This window comes from Artibeus jamaicensis, unplaced genomic scaffold, assembly GCF_021234435.1.
Source record: "Artibeus jamaicensis isolate MK-2021 breed Jamaican fruit bat unplaced genomic scaffold, CSHL_Jam_final contig_3214, whole genome shotgun sequence".
Classification (NCBI taxonomy): Eukaryota; Metazoa; Chordata; class Mammalia; order Chiroptera; family Phyllostomidae; genus Artibeus; species Artibeus jamaicensis.
Genome location: NW_026521760.1, coordinates 2,929,316 through 2,946,883, shown reverse-complemented (window position 1 = coordinate 2,946,883; position 17,568 = coordinate 2,929,316). Strand labels below are relative to the sequence as shown.

The following is a 17,568-nucleotide window of genomic DNA, read 5'->3' as shown; positions in this document are numbered from 1 at the left end:
TTTACTTTTACTTTTTCAGGAAATGTATCCATCCCTGGATACAAAAAAGTTCACTGCACATTTCCTTGGTAAGAAATAATCTACATTCTGTCCTCACGAGTATCAGTAATGGAAACAGTGGTAGAAAGCAGAGGAATGACCTTGGTGCAGAATTCCTGCAGGTTCTGACCATTATGTCTCCCTTACATATTGAATATATTGAAGCACATTAAATTTTCAAAACTGCAGAAAAGCAGCAGAAAGAGGAGATAACTTTCTGTAAACACATTGATAAGATGGAGAAAAATAAAATGATAGCTTTATTTTTTCTAAATTTCCATGTCCCCTTAAGGACCTGGCTGTTTTGCAAGCTGGAAGTGATGTAAAAGGTAAAAAGCAGCAAAGGGGAGGCACGTCCAGTGCCCTGTTGAAGGCCGGCACTCTCACACGACCCTCCACGGAGACACAGGCCGGTGCTGACAGTGCTCACCGGGGGGCACCGTTCAGGGACGGGAGAAAGCACAGGCTCACAGAGACCACCTCAAAGTGGGGAGACTGGGTTTTACTAGTATTTCCACAGAATCGGCCCAAATAAAAAATAGTTTTCTCTCTTCCTTTTGTTTAGGAACTTGCATGACTGGTTAATCTGGGCCCACACTGTCCTTCTTTCATGGTGCAATCTAATGAAATAGATTTCCTCATGTGGAATCTGAAAACAATATAAGCAAACAAACAAAATGGAAACAAACTCATAGATACAGAGAACATTTTGATGATTGCCAGATGGGTGGGGGATGAAGGGATGGGCGAAAAAGGTGAAGGGATTAAGACGTACGAATTGGTAGTCACAAAACAGTCATGGGGATGTAAAGTACAGTATAGGGAATATAGTCAGTAATACTGTAATAATTATGTATGGTTCCAGGTGGGCACTTGAAATATTGGGGGGCTCACTTTGTAAAGTAAATGATTGTCTAACCACTCTACTGTACACCTGAAACTAATACAAAATAATATTGACTGTAAGCGATAACTCAAAAATAAAATAAAATAAAAAGATTTCTTTTTCCACAGCAGTATTTGCTTTTTCCTTTTCAATCTGCCATGCTCACGACAAAACATTTAAGATTCACTAATTCCTACAGGGAAAAATACCCTGAGTTCTATTGTTTAAGGTGCTTTTTCCAGAAGCACTTTAATTTTTATTTTTTAATGATTTCCACTTACACTTTTGAGTCAAATCTTAGTTAAGACTAAATTTGCCAATACACCAGGAACTCTTTGCCACCTCATTACTTTGTTTCAACTCAGAATTTACCATTTAAAAGCAAGAGAAAATAAAAATCCAGTATTGTGTAATTACCTGATCTTCTCCTTTCTTTTCTCCTGACCTGGAAGGAGATCCACTGCTTTTTTCAGGGACATGCTATTAAAAAAAAAAAAAAAAGATAGTGTTTAATAGAAGGAGGTGGTACACAATAATAACGACTTCAATCCCAAAGGGCTAAATATATATAGACTGCTATGAACAAGGACCCCTTTAATCTTCCTCCTGAGAATGTTGATAATTCTACACCCACTGATGTGGGTGGCTTTCAAAATCAAGGGAAACTAGAGACATGCATTTGGATGTAGGAAGTCAGTCTGTAATTAACCAGACACAGATCTGACTGTGATGCCAAAGTGGCATCTCATCTCCGACAAAACGCCTCATGGAAACTTAAAGCCCTTATTGCAAGCATGGGAGACGCCTGGTTCCTTATAGAGATGAGGTGTCTGAGGACCGCGCTGAGAGTAAAGCCATACTTAAGCCTCAGTTCAGCATGGACAAGAGGGAGGACCACAGCTTCCAAGTCAACCATCACTTCTGATGGCTCTTGGGAATTCCCTACAGTTCTTCTAAGTATTGACCAATGCAGAAAGATAAACCCTGAGTGGAAAGAACACACCTGCAACTTCCACTTACTATGGGTTCAGAATGTCATGATGTCCAGAAACAGAAGAACCTGTCTCACTAGGACACTGGGGATGAGTGCAAGTATTTGTATGTGGTTCATAAACGCCGCAAGTGGCCTACATGCTCATTTGTTTTGATGGTAAGGAAAAATAAGCCATAGACTTTACTGAGTTTTTTTTTAAATGAAGAAAAAAACTTGTATGCTCCTGAAAAGAGGGTATGAAGAATTATTTCTTTTTTTTCACATTGCGAGCTATGCAAAAAAGTGGGTAAAGGTGGCCTAAATATAAAAAATAAAAAGTTCATTATTTGGTTCAATCTCAATCACCTTCAGATAAACAAAAATACAAAGTCCCATTATAATCCCTGGAGCAGAATCATAACCTGGATAAGTAAGTAACTCAAATTACTCTGATTAAGAAGACTGGCAATAATAGTAATAATTTATACCACTATTATTTACAAGGTACTTTCATAAACATTCTTATTTGACAATAAAAAAGATTAATGTTCTTTTTGTGGACAAAAAAAGAATAAGAGTCACTTGGTGTGCTTTTCAGGGACTTAAGCCTAGTAACCAGGAAAATTTTACAAAGCAAGTTTTCTGAATTAAAACCTGGTGTATGAAAAAAATCTGGTGTTTGTCACTATGCCATGCTAAATGGAATAATAGTCCCTTTAATCGTGTCAACAGATATTTTAGTTAAAAAAAAAAAAGGCCAAGGAATGCCAGACACATGGCTGAAATCTTTCAACAGTTTTCTTGTATGAAAAACTAGGAAGAAATCACTTTCATGAATAGAAAGTTCTTCCCCAAAGAAATACCATCATGAATTGGCAGACTGCTGCAGTAGCTTGGTGACTGAAGCCCTCCGCAGGGCTTATTTTACCTACAAGTCCTAGTCAAGGGTTTGTCCACAGTTGAGAGCAATCAGTACTGAGTAGTTAACGAATCTTGGGGGAAAACAAACAAAAAAATACTAAAAAGCACACAGATGTATCAGAGCAAGGTAGGAATTGATAAGTTTTAGAACAATTGGTGGGCAAAAGACTCCTAAAGGCCAGACTAGGCAGAAGAATTAGTAGTCAACATTTGGAGATAGAATCTGAGAGGGACAGACCTGCAATGATAGAGGTTCACCCAACCTGTCTTCTTCCAGCACTGATCATTAAGAACCATGATGTCACATTCATTTATACTCTCCAGTTCCACATCTTCATCAGGTTAGATGTAGGTGGCAACACAACATTACCCACTGTTTTACAGAGCATACTATTTAGAGTGCCTCATTTACTTGCCAAGGGGCATTATTATCATTCCACTTTACAAATTAACACACTTAGGGAGTTGGCTCCTGTTTGGTACAAAGTCTCACTCCACTTTCTGCTCATGTGGTAAATATATATTACGATTTATCATCCTACAGTAAGTGCACAGCCTTTTATCTCTAAAATACTGATATACAGATTTTTTTCTATAGAAATTTTTAAAAAATTGTTTCCTGATAGTGTTTCAAAATTGCAGTCCTCCAGATTAACCCACAGTATCAGTTACTTGCTTCCACTGAATGCTCAAAATCCCTCAGAATCACATTGGTTCCAAATAATAGTTTGGAAGGGATATATATATGGATATATATGAAATTTTTTCAAATGCTGAGTCAAAATGACAACTTATCAAAATTATGTAGGTTAAGAATTGGTATTCTATCATTTCAAAAGAAAATACTTGCTCTCAATAGGAAGCTTTTTTGTAATACTCAAAGTATAATAAGTAAAAATCACATAAACAAGTGGAAAAATTTTTTTAGGAACTCTATGGATTGCACTTTTCCATTTTCTGGGGGGTTTTTTGCCTGGCTTTTATTATAAAATTTTTCTAACATATAAAAGTTGAGAGATGAGTACACTGAATGCCAATATTCCTACCACTTAGATTCAACAACTAACAGCACTGTTGCCATAGTTTGCCCTACTCTCATGTACAGACATGTACATCATAGACAGACACATAGATTTATCTATGTGTGCACATGCGCCTGCATTTGAAAGTGAATGGGAAATATTCTGAAACCTTACCCCTACATATTTCACCAAGCGTCTCTTTAAATCAAGGACTTTTCCCATATAACACCATCAACACTCGAAGAGAATTAACAAGAATTACTAATGCCATTCAATTTCCAGGGAACACCAATTTTATAAATGTATCACTGCCTTGACCATTTCATAGGACTTATTCAATCCTCAGCACTATATTAATGATGTAAAATTAGTTATATCTTTTCACTGAGAGACGTTCGAAGTGCCTGATGCTTTAAATTCATGGAATAATTGAGTGCTTTTGACATAAGTGAGGTGATGAAATTAAATATTTGGGAAAGATAGATGTCAAATTTGATCCAGCTTAGGAACATGCACTGAGACTTTGTAAAAGCAAACAGAAAGAACTCTGTCTGCTGCTCTGTGAGGCTGATGATGTGGGGACAGGTGAGAGGCACAAGAGGGAAATGAAAAATCAGGGAAGAGACCCGAACAACACACCTGGTAAACCCAAGGAGTCTTCCACATAAGGAAAAAGCAACTAACATGTCCTAAGCATCTGCTTTGTGCCGGGACGGGTGCTGGGCATCTCCCCGTGTGGCCACCTTTCTGCCCACAGCAACTCCAGGGGCACACACTGTCACATGGATAAAGAAACAGGGGATCTGAAAGGTGAGATCTTCCTGTCACCCCACATCTCAGGATTGTGGTTTATTGCCACAATAAACCAGGCTACGCTGGAATTTGTTAAAAATTGCCTGAGATCTGGAGATTCACATCAAGAAAGTCTCCATCCAATGTTCTAAAATGAAAACAACCACCGGAAAAAAAAAGGCAACACAAGCAAGACAAAACCTTTCTATTATAAACATGTTTGTTTTGTAAAATGACCAGACATACTATATCTATAAGTGTCATCCTGTATTAGCAGCTGCAGACCAAGCCACAGACGGGAAGCCAGGTCAGGGAAAGTCTCACTGGGAACACAGGTCACAGAAGACATGAAGCTAAGATAAAGGACAGAGACAGGATGTGTGGCAGGAGTTCAGAGGCAGGGAAACAAATCAGGTAAAGGGCTTTCCGTTCCTCCTTCAAAGAGGAATAATTTTCAACCCTGACCAGTGTAGCTCAGTTGGTTGGGCATCATCCTGCCAAGCGAAAAGTCACTGGTTTGACCAGGGCACGTGCCTGGGTTGTAGGCTCAGCCCCCATCTGGGGTTGGGGCACTTGCGAGAGGCAACCACCTGATGATTCTCCCACATGTCAGTGTTTTTCTACCTCTCTTTCTCTCTACCTTCCCCTCTCTAAAAATAAATAAATAGAAAACCTAGGTGAAATGGACACATTTCTAGAAAAATATAATCTTCCAAAACTCAATGAAGAATCAGAAAGCCTGAACAGACCAACAACAGCTGATGAAATTGAAGCAGTAATCAAAAAACTCCCGGCACACAAAAGCCCCGGACCAGAAGGTTTCACAGGAGAATTCTACAAAGCATTTAAGGAAGAGCTAACCCCTATTCTTCACAGACTATTCCAAAAAATCCAAAATGATGGAACACTCCCAAACTCTTTTTATGAAGCCAGCAGCATCCTAATTCCAAAACCAGATAGAGACACAACAAAGAAATAAAACTTCAAGCCAATATCTCTGATGAACATAGACACTAAAATTCTCAACAAAATATTGGCAAACCGAATCCAGCAATACATTAAAAAGTCATACACCATGACCAAGTGGGACTCATCCCAGGGATGCAAGGACGGTACAATATTCGCAAATCAATATGTCACATAAACAAAAGTAAAGACAAAAATCACATATCACATCAATAGCTGCAGAAAAAGCATTTGATAAGGTACAGCACCCATTTATGATAAAAACACTCAGCAAAGTGGAAATAGGGGGAGCATTCCCCAACATAATAAAGACCATAATGAGAGACCTACAGCCAACATCATACTCAATGTGCAAAAACTAAAAATTTTCCCACTAAGATTAGGAACAAGACAAGGTCATCTACTTTCACCACTTCTTTTCAATATAGTATCGAAATTCCTAGCCACAGTAATCAGATAAGAAAAGGAAATAAAAGGCATCCAAATTGGAAAAGAGGAAACAAAACTGTTATTGTTTGTAAATGACATGAATGTTTCCATATTGTACATGGAAAATCCTATACACTCCACCAAAAAGCTGCTCAACTTAATAAATGAATGTGGCAAAGCAGTGGATACAAACTCAATATTCAGAAATCAAAGGCATTTTTGTACACTGACAATGAAATATCAGAAACTGAAACCAGGAAAAAAAATCCCATTTGAAATAGCAACAAGAAAAATAAAATACCTAGGAATAAACCTAACCAAAAAGGTAAAAGACCTGTACTCAGAAAACTACACAACACTGAAAAAAGATATTAAGGAAAACACAAACAAATGGAAACATATAGTGTGTTCATGGATCGAAAGAATTAACATCATCAAAATGTCCATACTACCCTAAGCAATTTATAGATTTAATACAATACCTATTAAAGTACCCATGACATATTTCACACATATAGAACAAAGATTTCAGAAATTTATATGGAACCATAAACAACCCTGAGTAGCTGCAGCAATTCTGAGAAAGAAGAGCAAAGTAGGAAGGACCACAATACCTGATACCAAACTGCATTACAAGGCCACTATCATCAAAACAGCCTGGTACTGGCATAAGAACAGACACATGGACTGCTGAAACAGAACAGAGAGCCAGAAATAAACCCAAGTCTCTACAGGCAATTAATATTTGACAAAGGGGAAAGCAGCATATAATAGAGCAAAAATAACATCCCCAGCAAATGTTGTTGGGAGAGCTGGACAGCTACATGCAAAAAAATGAAAGTGGAGCACCAACTCACACCATACACAAAAATAAATTCAAGGTAGACAAAAGACTTAAATGTATGTCGTGGCATCATACAAGACCTAGAGGGAAATATGGGCAGGAAAATCTCAGACATTCCATGCAGCAATATTTTCACTGATATGTCCCCTAGAGCAAGGGATATAAAGGAAAGAATAAACAAATGGGACCTCGTCAAAAGGAAAAGCTTCTGTATGGCTAAAGAAAACAGCATTAAAATAAAAAGAGAACCAACTATATGGGAAAACATATTTGCCAATGATACCTCAGACAAGGGTTTGATCTCCAAAACATATAAAAAACTCACACGTCTCCACTCTAAGAAGATAAGCAACCCAATTAAAAAATGGGCAAAGGACTTGAACAGAAACTGCTCTAAGGAGGACATACAGAGAAGGTCCAGAGACATATTAAAAGATGCTCCACATCACTAGCCATCAGAGAGATGCAAATTAAAACCACAATGAGATACTACTTCACACTGGTCAGAATGGCCATAATAAACAAAGCAACAAACAAGTGTTGGAGAGCTTGTGGAGAAGAGGGGACCCTAGTGCACTGTTGGTGGGATTGCAGACTGCTGCAGCCACTGTGGGAAAGAGTATGGAATCTCCTCAGAAAACTAAAAATGAAACTGCCTTTTGACCTGGCAATTTCGCTGCTAGGATTATATTTTAAGAATCCTGAAACACCAATCCAAAAGAACCTATGCACCCCAATGTTCAAAGCAGCACAATTTACAATAACCAAGTGCTGGAAGCAACCTAAGTGCCCATCAGTAAATGAATGGATCCAAAAACTATGGTACATTTACACAGTGAAATTTTATGCAGCAGAAAGAAGGAGCTCCTACCCTCTGTGATACCATGGATGGAACTGGAGAGCATATGCTAAGTGAAATAAGCCAGGTGGTGACAAAAAACCATATGATCTCACCTTTAACTGGAAAGTAATCAACAAAACAAACAAGCAAGCAAAACATAAGCAAAGACACTGAAATTGAGAACAGGCTGACAGGGACCAGAGGGGAGAGAGGAGGGGGTAATGGGGGAAAAGGGTGAAGGGTTTACAGGAACAATTATAAAGGACACGTGGACAATAACAAGGGGGGTGGAAACAGGGGAGGAGGGAGGGGAGGCTTAGGGTGGTGGGGAGAGATGGGGGGGAAGCAGAAAACTGTACTTGAACAATAATTTTTAAAATGTTAAAAAATAAAAATAAATAAATAAATAACATTTTTTAAAAAGGAATAATCTTCCAAACTATTTCCAGCCCCTGACATCACCACATATTTGGCAATACAGCTGTTTTTATCCTCATTCTAGGAGATATCATTTATATGCTAAAATCTGCTATCATGGCAAACCTAAACCTGTCAGGAAGTCAACAAGGGCCAGGAGCAGTAAGGCCTGGAGCCTGTGCTCTCGCCCAGGTAGGATGGGAGGTCCAGTGTTTGGGCCCCTCCCAGGTGTTAACCAGATGCACCCTGATACTGGCACAGACAGCATAAACCTTGCACAGAATAAGTTAAAATCAACAAACTTCTACACATGTAAAAGAAGAAGGCAGGCAGAAACAAATGAGCTTCTCCAAGTCCAAGGCCAGCTGTGAAAGAGGACCCAATTCTGGCATGCTTCTGAAATGTCTTTGCTTTATTAAAATAATACATAATTTCTTTTTTGGGGTGACATAAACATTCTGAAGTTGAATTGAGGTGATGCTTGTACCAGCTTGTGAATATATTCAAGATATTAAATTATATGTGAATTTATGATATGTGAAATATATAGAGAAAAATGTTTAAAAAAACAGCAAAAGTTATTTGAAAACAACTTGACAATTTTCTTTCTTTGAGTTGAAGACAAGGCCATAGAGATCAATCAGTATTTGCATGTCCAGCTGCCACTGTTCCAAAACCATGACGTAATAAAAAGTTATCTTGGTGCCCTCTGGACTTACCCAGGTCACAGCGCTCAGCTCTCCAATGCACCTACAGAGAAAGGCTTGTTTTGGGGCCCCCTAAGAATCAGAATGCCTTTGGTCAGCGGGGGGTCCTGTCTTTAGGGAAAGGGCCACAAGTACCTGGGGCACATGTGGAAACACTCAAGCTAGACCCAAGGATTTGGAGTGAGTTTGTTTAGGGTGGGGCCTGGCCAAGGACACATTTTTCTAAAATTCCCCAACTGATCCTACTATGCAGCTAGGATTGGAAATCACTGGTTTTGAGGGGACATTTATGGCACCATGACCGGAAATGGGAGGTTTCTGCTTCTCAGATCACCCCCCTGAGTTGGCCTCCAAGGGGGACTTTTGGGGTCAGGCAGAGGTGGGGGCAGCTCTGGGCCTGCTGGGTGAACTCTGAGCACCCACCAAGGAGCACAGGGCCCTGCGCCACACCAGCGCTTCCTGACAGATCCTGAGCCTTGCCCTATGCAGGGCTCACCATACCTTCCTATCTGCACCTAGGTCTCTATTTTCTCAGTAAAGCAAACAAATGAGCACTTTCTTGTAGGCTTTCTGGCTGATTACCTCATACCTGATATCTTGCCTTCCTAACCACGTGGTAAATTACACTCTTTTTTCTAGTTCTGTGGTGCAGCTGTGACAAATCTTGATTAAATGACTACATTTCCACAAAGCTCTAAATGTTCCCCGTGAAGCACCTTTGCTTTTTTCAGGTCAATAAACTAAATAAAAGAAGAACAAGCTGGGGGAAAAAATAGCTTGAAAATTTAAGAGACAACGTGCAAATTGATATGTCCTGCCAAATCCCTTAAATTCTATTCTTGTATGTATTTTGCTTGCTAAAACAAGATTGTTCAGCAAACAAGCAGGACCAAGATGTAAAGCTGCTTTGGCTTTAACACAGCCTCCCGAGAGCAGACCTGAACCTGTCACGTCTGGTGGACTCTGTGTCCTGAGCCTGCCCTGCTGGTACAGCAGGGTGTTTGCTGGCTCCCTGGATTAATGGCCCCAGGCTGGGTTTGGCTGGTAAGAGGCACTGGAAGGAGACTGGAGGTGATGGGTAGGTGGTGCGTCTCCCCCTCCTCTCTGCCTGTGGGAGCTTCTGCAGTAGGATCTCCAGAAGGGCAGGCCAAGGGCGGTTCCAGCTTCTGCAGGGTGATTCAGCTCCTCCCTCTGTTTTTCAGCCTAGGAATAGTGGCGGCTTCCTGCAATTTCTAATCTCTGGGTTGCCTCACCCACCCCAGGTGGCTTCCTAGACTCTTCTATAACTTGAGTAACCAATTCCCTGCATTCCATTTCCTGACAAACTCTAGGACAGAAACAGGGAGGCTCTGAAAGGTTGTGACCTTGGGCAAATAATTTAACCTTTCTGTGTGTGTGTCTTTTCTTCCTTATAAAATGGAGCTAATAGTACCTAACTCCAGGGGCTGGCATATTTATGAAAGAAGCTGTTAATGAGGAGCCTGGCCCATTGCCTGAGTTAAGAATACAATAAAAGTTATTCCACTCCCTTCTTTCTCTCTGGCACCACTCTGATTGCGGTGAATTATGAGTCAGTAAAATGAATATGACATGGAAGCAGAAGTTTAAAAGGTTTCATTTTTCTAAGGCTATATATATTAGAGCAGAAATTTTGTTTCTTACTTTTTATAAGTACTAAAGAACTAGGTCTATCTGGTAAGTTTAAGTTTATGACTTTGTCTGTCTCATGGCTGTGTATTGGTGTCTCATTTCCGTGTTATATCTAAGGGAATGAAGTACACAGGGAATAGAGAACCCATTTTCCAAACAACCTACACTGAGTTGGCCACAGGGATGACAATTAAATAAGCAATTGCCAGGTTTTGAAATACTTTGGAAGGGTGTGGGGTACGCATGTGTGTGTATGTGTGTGTTGGTGGGGCCAGGAGTTGGGTAAAGTGAGACCAGCATAATGTGAAAATGTTGATAATTACTGAAGCCACAGATAATTAGGTATTCATGTACCTAATTACCATTAGGTACATGAGGAGTTCATTATATCATTCTCAACTATGATAAAAATCTTTGAAAAATTTAGAGTCTTTGATCTCAAAGTAATGCCTAGTCACCCAAAGGTGACTAGTCATAATACTTGATTTTAATACTCAAAACCCCAAATTCAAGGAGAAAACTAGTATGAGAGGTATAATCTGTTTATTTTTTAAAAATCAGTGAATAAAGTCAAGAAAATGGTATATAAAAATGGCAATATCAATAAAAAAATTAAAAGAAAGCAAAAAAAAATTCTGGAGCATAGATATACAATAACTAAAGTGAAAAACTCACTACAGGGGTTTTCGAGGGCAGATTTGAGCAGACAGAAGAAATAGAATAACCTGAAGATAGGACAACTGAAATTACTGTGTCTGAGGAACAGAAAGAACAATGATTAAAGAAAAGTGAGCAGAGCCTAAGGACCCTTTGTGGACATCCCAGAAGGAGAGGAGAGAAAAACAGGCAGTAGATTATTTAAAGAAATAATGGTCTGCCCTGGTAGGGTGGCTCAGTTGCTTGGAGCATCATTCCATACACCAAAACACTGTGGGTTCAATTCCCAGTGTACATATTTAGGGTGCAGGCTCCATCCCTGGTCAGGGTGTGCACAGAAGGCAAATGATTAATGCTTCTCTCTCACATCAATGTCTCTCTCTCTCTCTTGCCCTTTCTCCCCCCACCCTTCCTCTCTTTCTAACAGCAATGAAACATATCCTTGGGTGAGGATTTTAAAAAAGGAGCAATGGCCTAAAACTTCCCATATTTGATGAAAGATATGAATAGAAACAAGAAGCTCAACAAACTTCAAGTAGGATGAACTCAAATAAATCCACATTATAATCAAACTGTAGAAAGAAAAAGACAAAGGAATAATCTTGAAAGCAGCAATAAGATTGCAGATTTCTCATCAGAAACCTTCAAGGTCAGAGGCTGTGGGCCAAGTATCGATGAGCATGTGAATAAGTTGGAACCTCCATGTACTACAGGTGGGAATGTTAAAAGGGTACATCCACTTTGGAAAACAGCAAGGTGGTTCCTCAAAAAATAGCTAAAATGAAAGCAACCTAAGTGTCCATTGTCAGATGAATGGATAAACAAAATGCCATGTACATATACACAATGGAATATTATTCAGCCTTAAAAAGGAAGAAAATTCTAATATATATGCTCTAACAGATGAATCTTGAGGACATTATGCTAAGTAAAATAAGGCAAATACTGCTTGATTGCACTTATACGAGATTCCTAGAATAGTCAAAATCATAGAAACAGAACTGGGGTTGCCAGGGACTAAACAGAGAGAGAAATGAGAAGTTAATCATCAAAAGGCACAAAATTTTAGTCGAGCGAGACAAATGGGCTACGGAGACATGCGGCTAACAAGGAAGCCGCAGTCACCACCACGCAGGGCACACCTAAGTTTGTGAAGAGGGCAGATGTCATGCTAAATTTCTAAAACAGAATTAAAAAAGGAAAATGGTAAAGAACACAGATACTTCAATACAATGCTATATATTTGAATGTATGTATATAAAACAAATGGGGACATATGTTGAATGGATATAGAGTATTGATTTTTCAAGATACAAAGTTCTGGAGATCGTGGTGATGGTTTCATAAGAACATGAATGTACTTAATTCCACTGAACTTTACACTTAAAAAATAGTTAAGGTGATAATTCTATCTTACGTGTATTTTATCATAACAGAAAAAAAGACCTGAAAGAAAAATAGAATAAAGATGGGCTGCTTAGAGAAATCTTGTTTCCACTGAGACAACCTACTCAGAACCAATTATCCACCCCTTCACCTCAGAATCCCTAGCACTATACTAGGAAGTTTCTAGTACTATAGAAATTTCTATAATACTATAATTCGATTGCTATAATACAATAGTTCCAAAATTGAATTCTAAGAGAGGTTTTAGCAAATGACCACCCACTATGTCCACCCCAGCAAACTATATCATTCTTCAGAAAGCACTAGTAGAATATAATTAACTTTCTGGGAAATGTCAAAACTGATTGAAGAACACTATCATCAGATGTCACTCTTAGCTGAAAAGTCTTACCTGCAATGGGAAGCAAAGTAACCCAGAAATTGCCAACCTAAAGACTGAAGTGTCTGACCTGCGGTCTCCCAACACCTTAGAGCTTGTGCCCTTCCGGCCAACACTGTAATTTGCACTCCTACTCCTCAACATCACTACAGCCATGTGGTCTGTCCGGCCACGGAAGGCTAGTGACAGACACTCTTCCCAGGCCGGCTGCAGGGATGCACCTCCCACATGACCGGGCTCCTTGATCATACTGCCCCTGGGCCCGTGGGTCTAATTAGGCTAAGGAACACCTTTAATTAACATGGCCTAATGGAGTCCACTTAGGGCTCAGGAATGCGATCACGGATGAAAACAAAATTTTCTTTCCATCGTTACGATGTTCATCAACTCTAACTTCTTACATTCAGGTCAACGATACTGATGCTATCCAAAGCGGAAATATACACTGTAATGTTTCACCAGCTGGCTTTATATGAGGCATTCCCTTAAACAAACACATCACAGATACATCTTTTAATTACTTTCTTTTATTTCACCTAGATTTTTATAGTTAGGTCATTCACAACTGTTTTTCAATATTTAAAAGGCCCCATGGGGGGTGAGGGGAAGGACTGAATGTGTGTGGGGAGGATGGGCAGAGCAGAAGAGAATAATAGGGGGAAATGGGGACAACTGTCATTCAACAATAATAAAAAAAATTTTAATATTTAAAAGGTCCCATTAAAGGTATTTTAGTTATAGGATTTACCAAAAGCATATATATATATAATATACATCACATGCTTGTATTATATATAAATATATAAATATATGTATATAGATTGTGTATGTATAGATAATTTGGCTCCATGGACCTTTAGGAGATTTATTGGTGGCCTTTTGTGTGTATGTGCATGTGCGTGTGTATTTTGTTGTGTAAAAATGGTCCTTAACCTTCATTTAATTTTCAAGATGGTCTGCGATCACCCCCTCAGACACCACACAAAACTGCTCGGGACCAAGCCGCACCGTCCAGATCTGCAGCTGTCAGTCACTCATGCCTGTGGAGGGCCTGCAAGGTGGCAAATGCAAACTGGATTTTGACAAGTTAATGAGAAAGAGGATGTAAAATAAATGCTTTGTACACTGATTACATGTTGAAATGATGTTTGAGATACAGTGGGTTAAATAAAATATATTATTAGTATTAATCTGATCCATTTGTTGTTGTCTTTATGTGCCTCTTAGACAATTTAAGGTTACATATGTGGCTCACGATATTCCTATTGGACAGTGCTAGTTTGGGAAATGTCAAAGTTTGGCCCCAGGCAGATTGCTGATTTTAGGAGGTTCCTATTAGCAAGCAATCCCAATACTATACTTCCAAAATTTTTATAGTACTATAGAAATTTCTATAATACTATAATTTAATTTCTATAATACAATAGTTCCAGAATTGAATTCTAAGAGAGGTTTTAGCAAAAATGTCACACTACTCCTAAAAGTAACAGTTAAAAGCATAGATTTAAACTACTTTCACCCAAATATTCCCACATAATTTCCTTTAGAGAATCACGAGTTTGGAAGAATGCTGATATCAACTCTGAACCACTGATCCATATTTACAGATAATTCATGTGATGAACTTTGATAAGAACCTCAGAACAATAATGACTGAACGCAAACTTTTGCTTTTAACATATCCATAAGATGCTACATTTTAAAAGCCCAGAATACATAATGGGAAACATTTATGAAGAAGTATCTCAAGAGAAACTGGAGTTCCCAAGATTAAAGTTATATAGGCACGGTACTTTGATTCATGACTCCAATGAGTCCCTTACGAGACTCATTTTATATGTACGGAAACAGGTTCAAAAAGGTTGACTCATTGTCTTGTTCTCCACTGTGTACTTGGAGGCTGGCATTTTGCCTGGCACATAGTAGATGCTCAGAAAATGGTCACTGGCTGATAAATGGCAGTGTTTAGTAATTCCAACATAAGAGTTCTCTCTAATGGAGGTCTGATTACAACATCATTGCTTTTTTCCATACCACATGCTGGTAGAGAGTGATGTACTTTACTAATTTTTTAATACTCCACAAATCGATTAGATATAAATATTTTCACAGTAACCTCTTGGTTAACAAAACGTTTGTGTCTTGAGGGGTGGGGTGGGGAGCAATCTATTGTTAAATCCTGCTTTCTGGTTCCTGCACATTACAAGTGCCAGCTTGATTGGATATCACACCTAATTGGCTGGCCTGGTATTCAAAGCACTAAACAAATGGAACATCTTTGTCCCCCATCCAAAGTACAGTAATAATAGAGCAGTGCTACCCGCCTCCTCCGCCCCCCACCCCACAGACACAAGGGTCTTAACCTCACTCAGTTGCTTCTGCTCCTTGCAGTTTTGGGTTTTCTCCTTGCCCCCATCCCAGCTGCCTCGCTTCCTTCGCGTTGGAGAAAGCACGACAAAGACCGTTCCTCTAACAGTTTTAAGCTTTACTCATGGATTAAAAACAAACACTAGGTATTAGCTCTCAAGAGCTGGGTCCAAGTTCACCCAGGAATCCCCGTCCTGGGGCGGAATTCCTCCAGCATCATTCCTGTTTCATTCAACTTCTGAGCGCGAGCCGAGCCTGGTGCTTCAGCTCCCGCAGACTCGCACGCCCGGACGCGCTCCCACATACCACTGCAGGGTGAGTCTCGCCTCTCCCCGACCGAACCCGAAGATGTGAGACGAAGTCGCGCCTGGTCGCCACCTCTTCCCCGCCAAACCCCGGACGAACAATGCCTCATTCGCACGCCCAGAAAGGCAAAGAGAACACATTCCCATCCCAGTCCTGCCCGGAACGATCGCTTCTATTTACCGTCTTGTACCACCAACTTGCGAATGCCATGGCGATAACCGGTTTGCTCTGAGCCGCGCTGTGCAGGCCCCAGGGAGGGATCGCGGTGCGGTGCTGGAGGCGCCGGGCTCGCACTCTACCTGCGCTGAACTTGGCTGGCACTGAGTTCTGCAAGTCCGCCGCCGTCAGGTGGGCGGGCACCTGGGCTAAGCCTGACACAGGCCCCGCCCCCAACGGGCTGGCCCCTCCCCCCAGATTCGCTCCCCGCTGGTTAGAAAAGCGGTGTTATTGCTCCCGCCTGCCACGCCCTGCAGCCTGGACTTGGCGGAAGACAGGATGCCGCAGTCCACCCTGGGGGCATGGAGGGGGAGGGCAGGGGTCCCGACTACACTTCGGTCCTCTTTCACGTCCTCAGCATTTCACCCGAGGCTCACCAACTAGCTTTTCCTGACGCCAGCCACCCACTGATCCGCCTTGTGCCACGCCCAGCGCTTAGCCCAGGCCGGGGAATCCCTGGCCACCTCCAGCCACCTGCGGTGCAGCGGGCACCTAGTCCCGCGCCCTTGCCAAGAATGGGAAGGGGCGCACGGGGCGGCTGTCCAGACAGGCTACGCCCTGAGGAGGCCGCCCCGGGCTTCCGAGAGGGGGTTTTCCCGGCACAGCTCCGCGGCTCGGGCGGGAGCGCCACTCACCTCTTGGGTGTGGCGGGCCGCCTCGGCGCGCCGGGGCCTCGGGGAGGCAGCAGGCTTCTGGGCCGGCTGGGACATTGCGAGGCAGCAACGAGCTGCCTCCGGGAGAGCGCAGCGGAGTTTGGAAGGGAGGCTGGGGCGGGGAGGGGCTGGCGGGCACGCCCGTGAGGCAGCTTTTCCGACCCAACCCCAAGCCCGTGCGGGGCTGCCCCGAGCCTCGCTGGGCCCTCCCCTTCCTGCCCGGGGTTGGCCGTAGCGGTCTGGGCCTGAAACTTAACTCGCTCTGCCCTCCAGTCTCCACTCAGTGACCGCCTTTGCCCCACCTCCCCGGGACTGCTTGGTTCCCTGTGGGCCACAGAGAGGAGGGGCTGGAGGTCGCGGGGTTCCTTCTTCGACTTCCCCAGACTTACCGTGCACTCTTGCAACGGGAGAGCGGGACCCGGGCAAGGCCGTCTAGGCCTGGACTCTTCTTCCTAAGAAAAAGACTCCTTTTCTACACTCTACCCTGGCTTGGCTGGAGGAATTTACCAACTCAAATGTGGCCCAAGCCTGCCGCGCGTCTGGATAACAAAGCGGATCACAAAACCAAATTGGTCTGTGTGTTAGTGTTACGTGTGTGCGCGCGCCCCTGTGTATGTTTTATGTCCTTTTACTTTGGGTGTGGGAGGGGGGGTCGACAATTTGGAAAGTTTAATAATGCTTTATCAGGAGGAAACTGTGGGTCCCAACCCAAACCAAAAAGCAATCCCAAATTTAAAATCCTATAGCTCTTCTGGAACCTAGAGCCTTTGTTTCTGGGGCTGGATTGCTTTTGTCTTTGACTCATCGGAAACAGCACTTCCTGGTTTGGGGGTGGAAGTGAAATGTAACAAGGCTGACTAGGAAACGCTCAGCTGCGAGACTGTCGGGCCGCGGGCTGCAGTTGCTGCCAGTTTGTGATCAGACCTGACAACAAGAACTGTTACCCTGCGATGGCACTGGCGCTTTGGGCCTCAGGGTCACCACTCTGCAGTGCTGTGTTTTAGGCAGCTGGAGAGAGAGAGGCCTGATTATACAGAAAGATTTGTCATGCTATAGGGAGCTTGGCAGAATGGAATTCTTGCTTTTTCTCATTTTT

The 17,568-nt window shown here is 41.8% G+C and overlaps 1 protein-coding gene across 3 annotated transcripts in view; it reads right to left on the bottom strand.

The window, feature by feature from the left end:
• The window catches only part of CAST (calpastatin), a 134,095-nt gene extending 117,439 nt beyond the window's left edge, over window positions 1–16,656 (bottom strand). For 2 of the 3 annotated variants that reach the window (XM_037153840.2, XM_037153841.2), the window contains exons 1-2: window positions 16,455–16,656; window positions 1,343–1,405 (exon numbers count right to left, since the gene is read on the bottom strand). In XM_037153840.2, coding sequence (XP_037009735.2) covers window positions 1,343–1,405; window positions 16,455–16,529 — 138 coding nt within the window. In that variant the 5' untranslated portion in view covers window positions 16,530–16,656. Of the gene's footprint in view, window positions 1–1,342; window positions 1,406–15,783; window positions 15,906–16,454 lie in introns of those variants that run through there. The other variant, XM_037153842.2, reaches the window with a different exon arrangement.
• Between the last annotated feature and the right edge of the window lie 912 nt (window positions 16,657–17,568).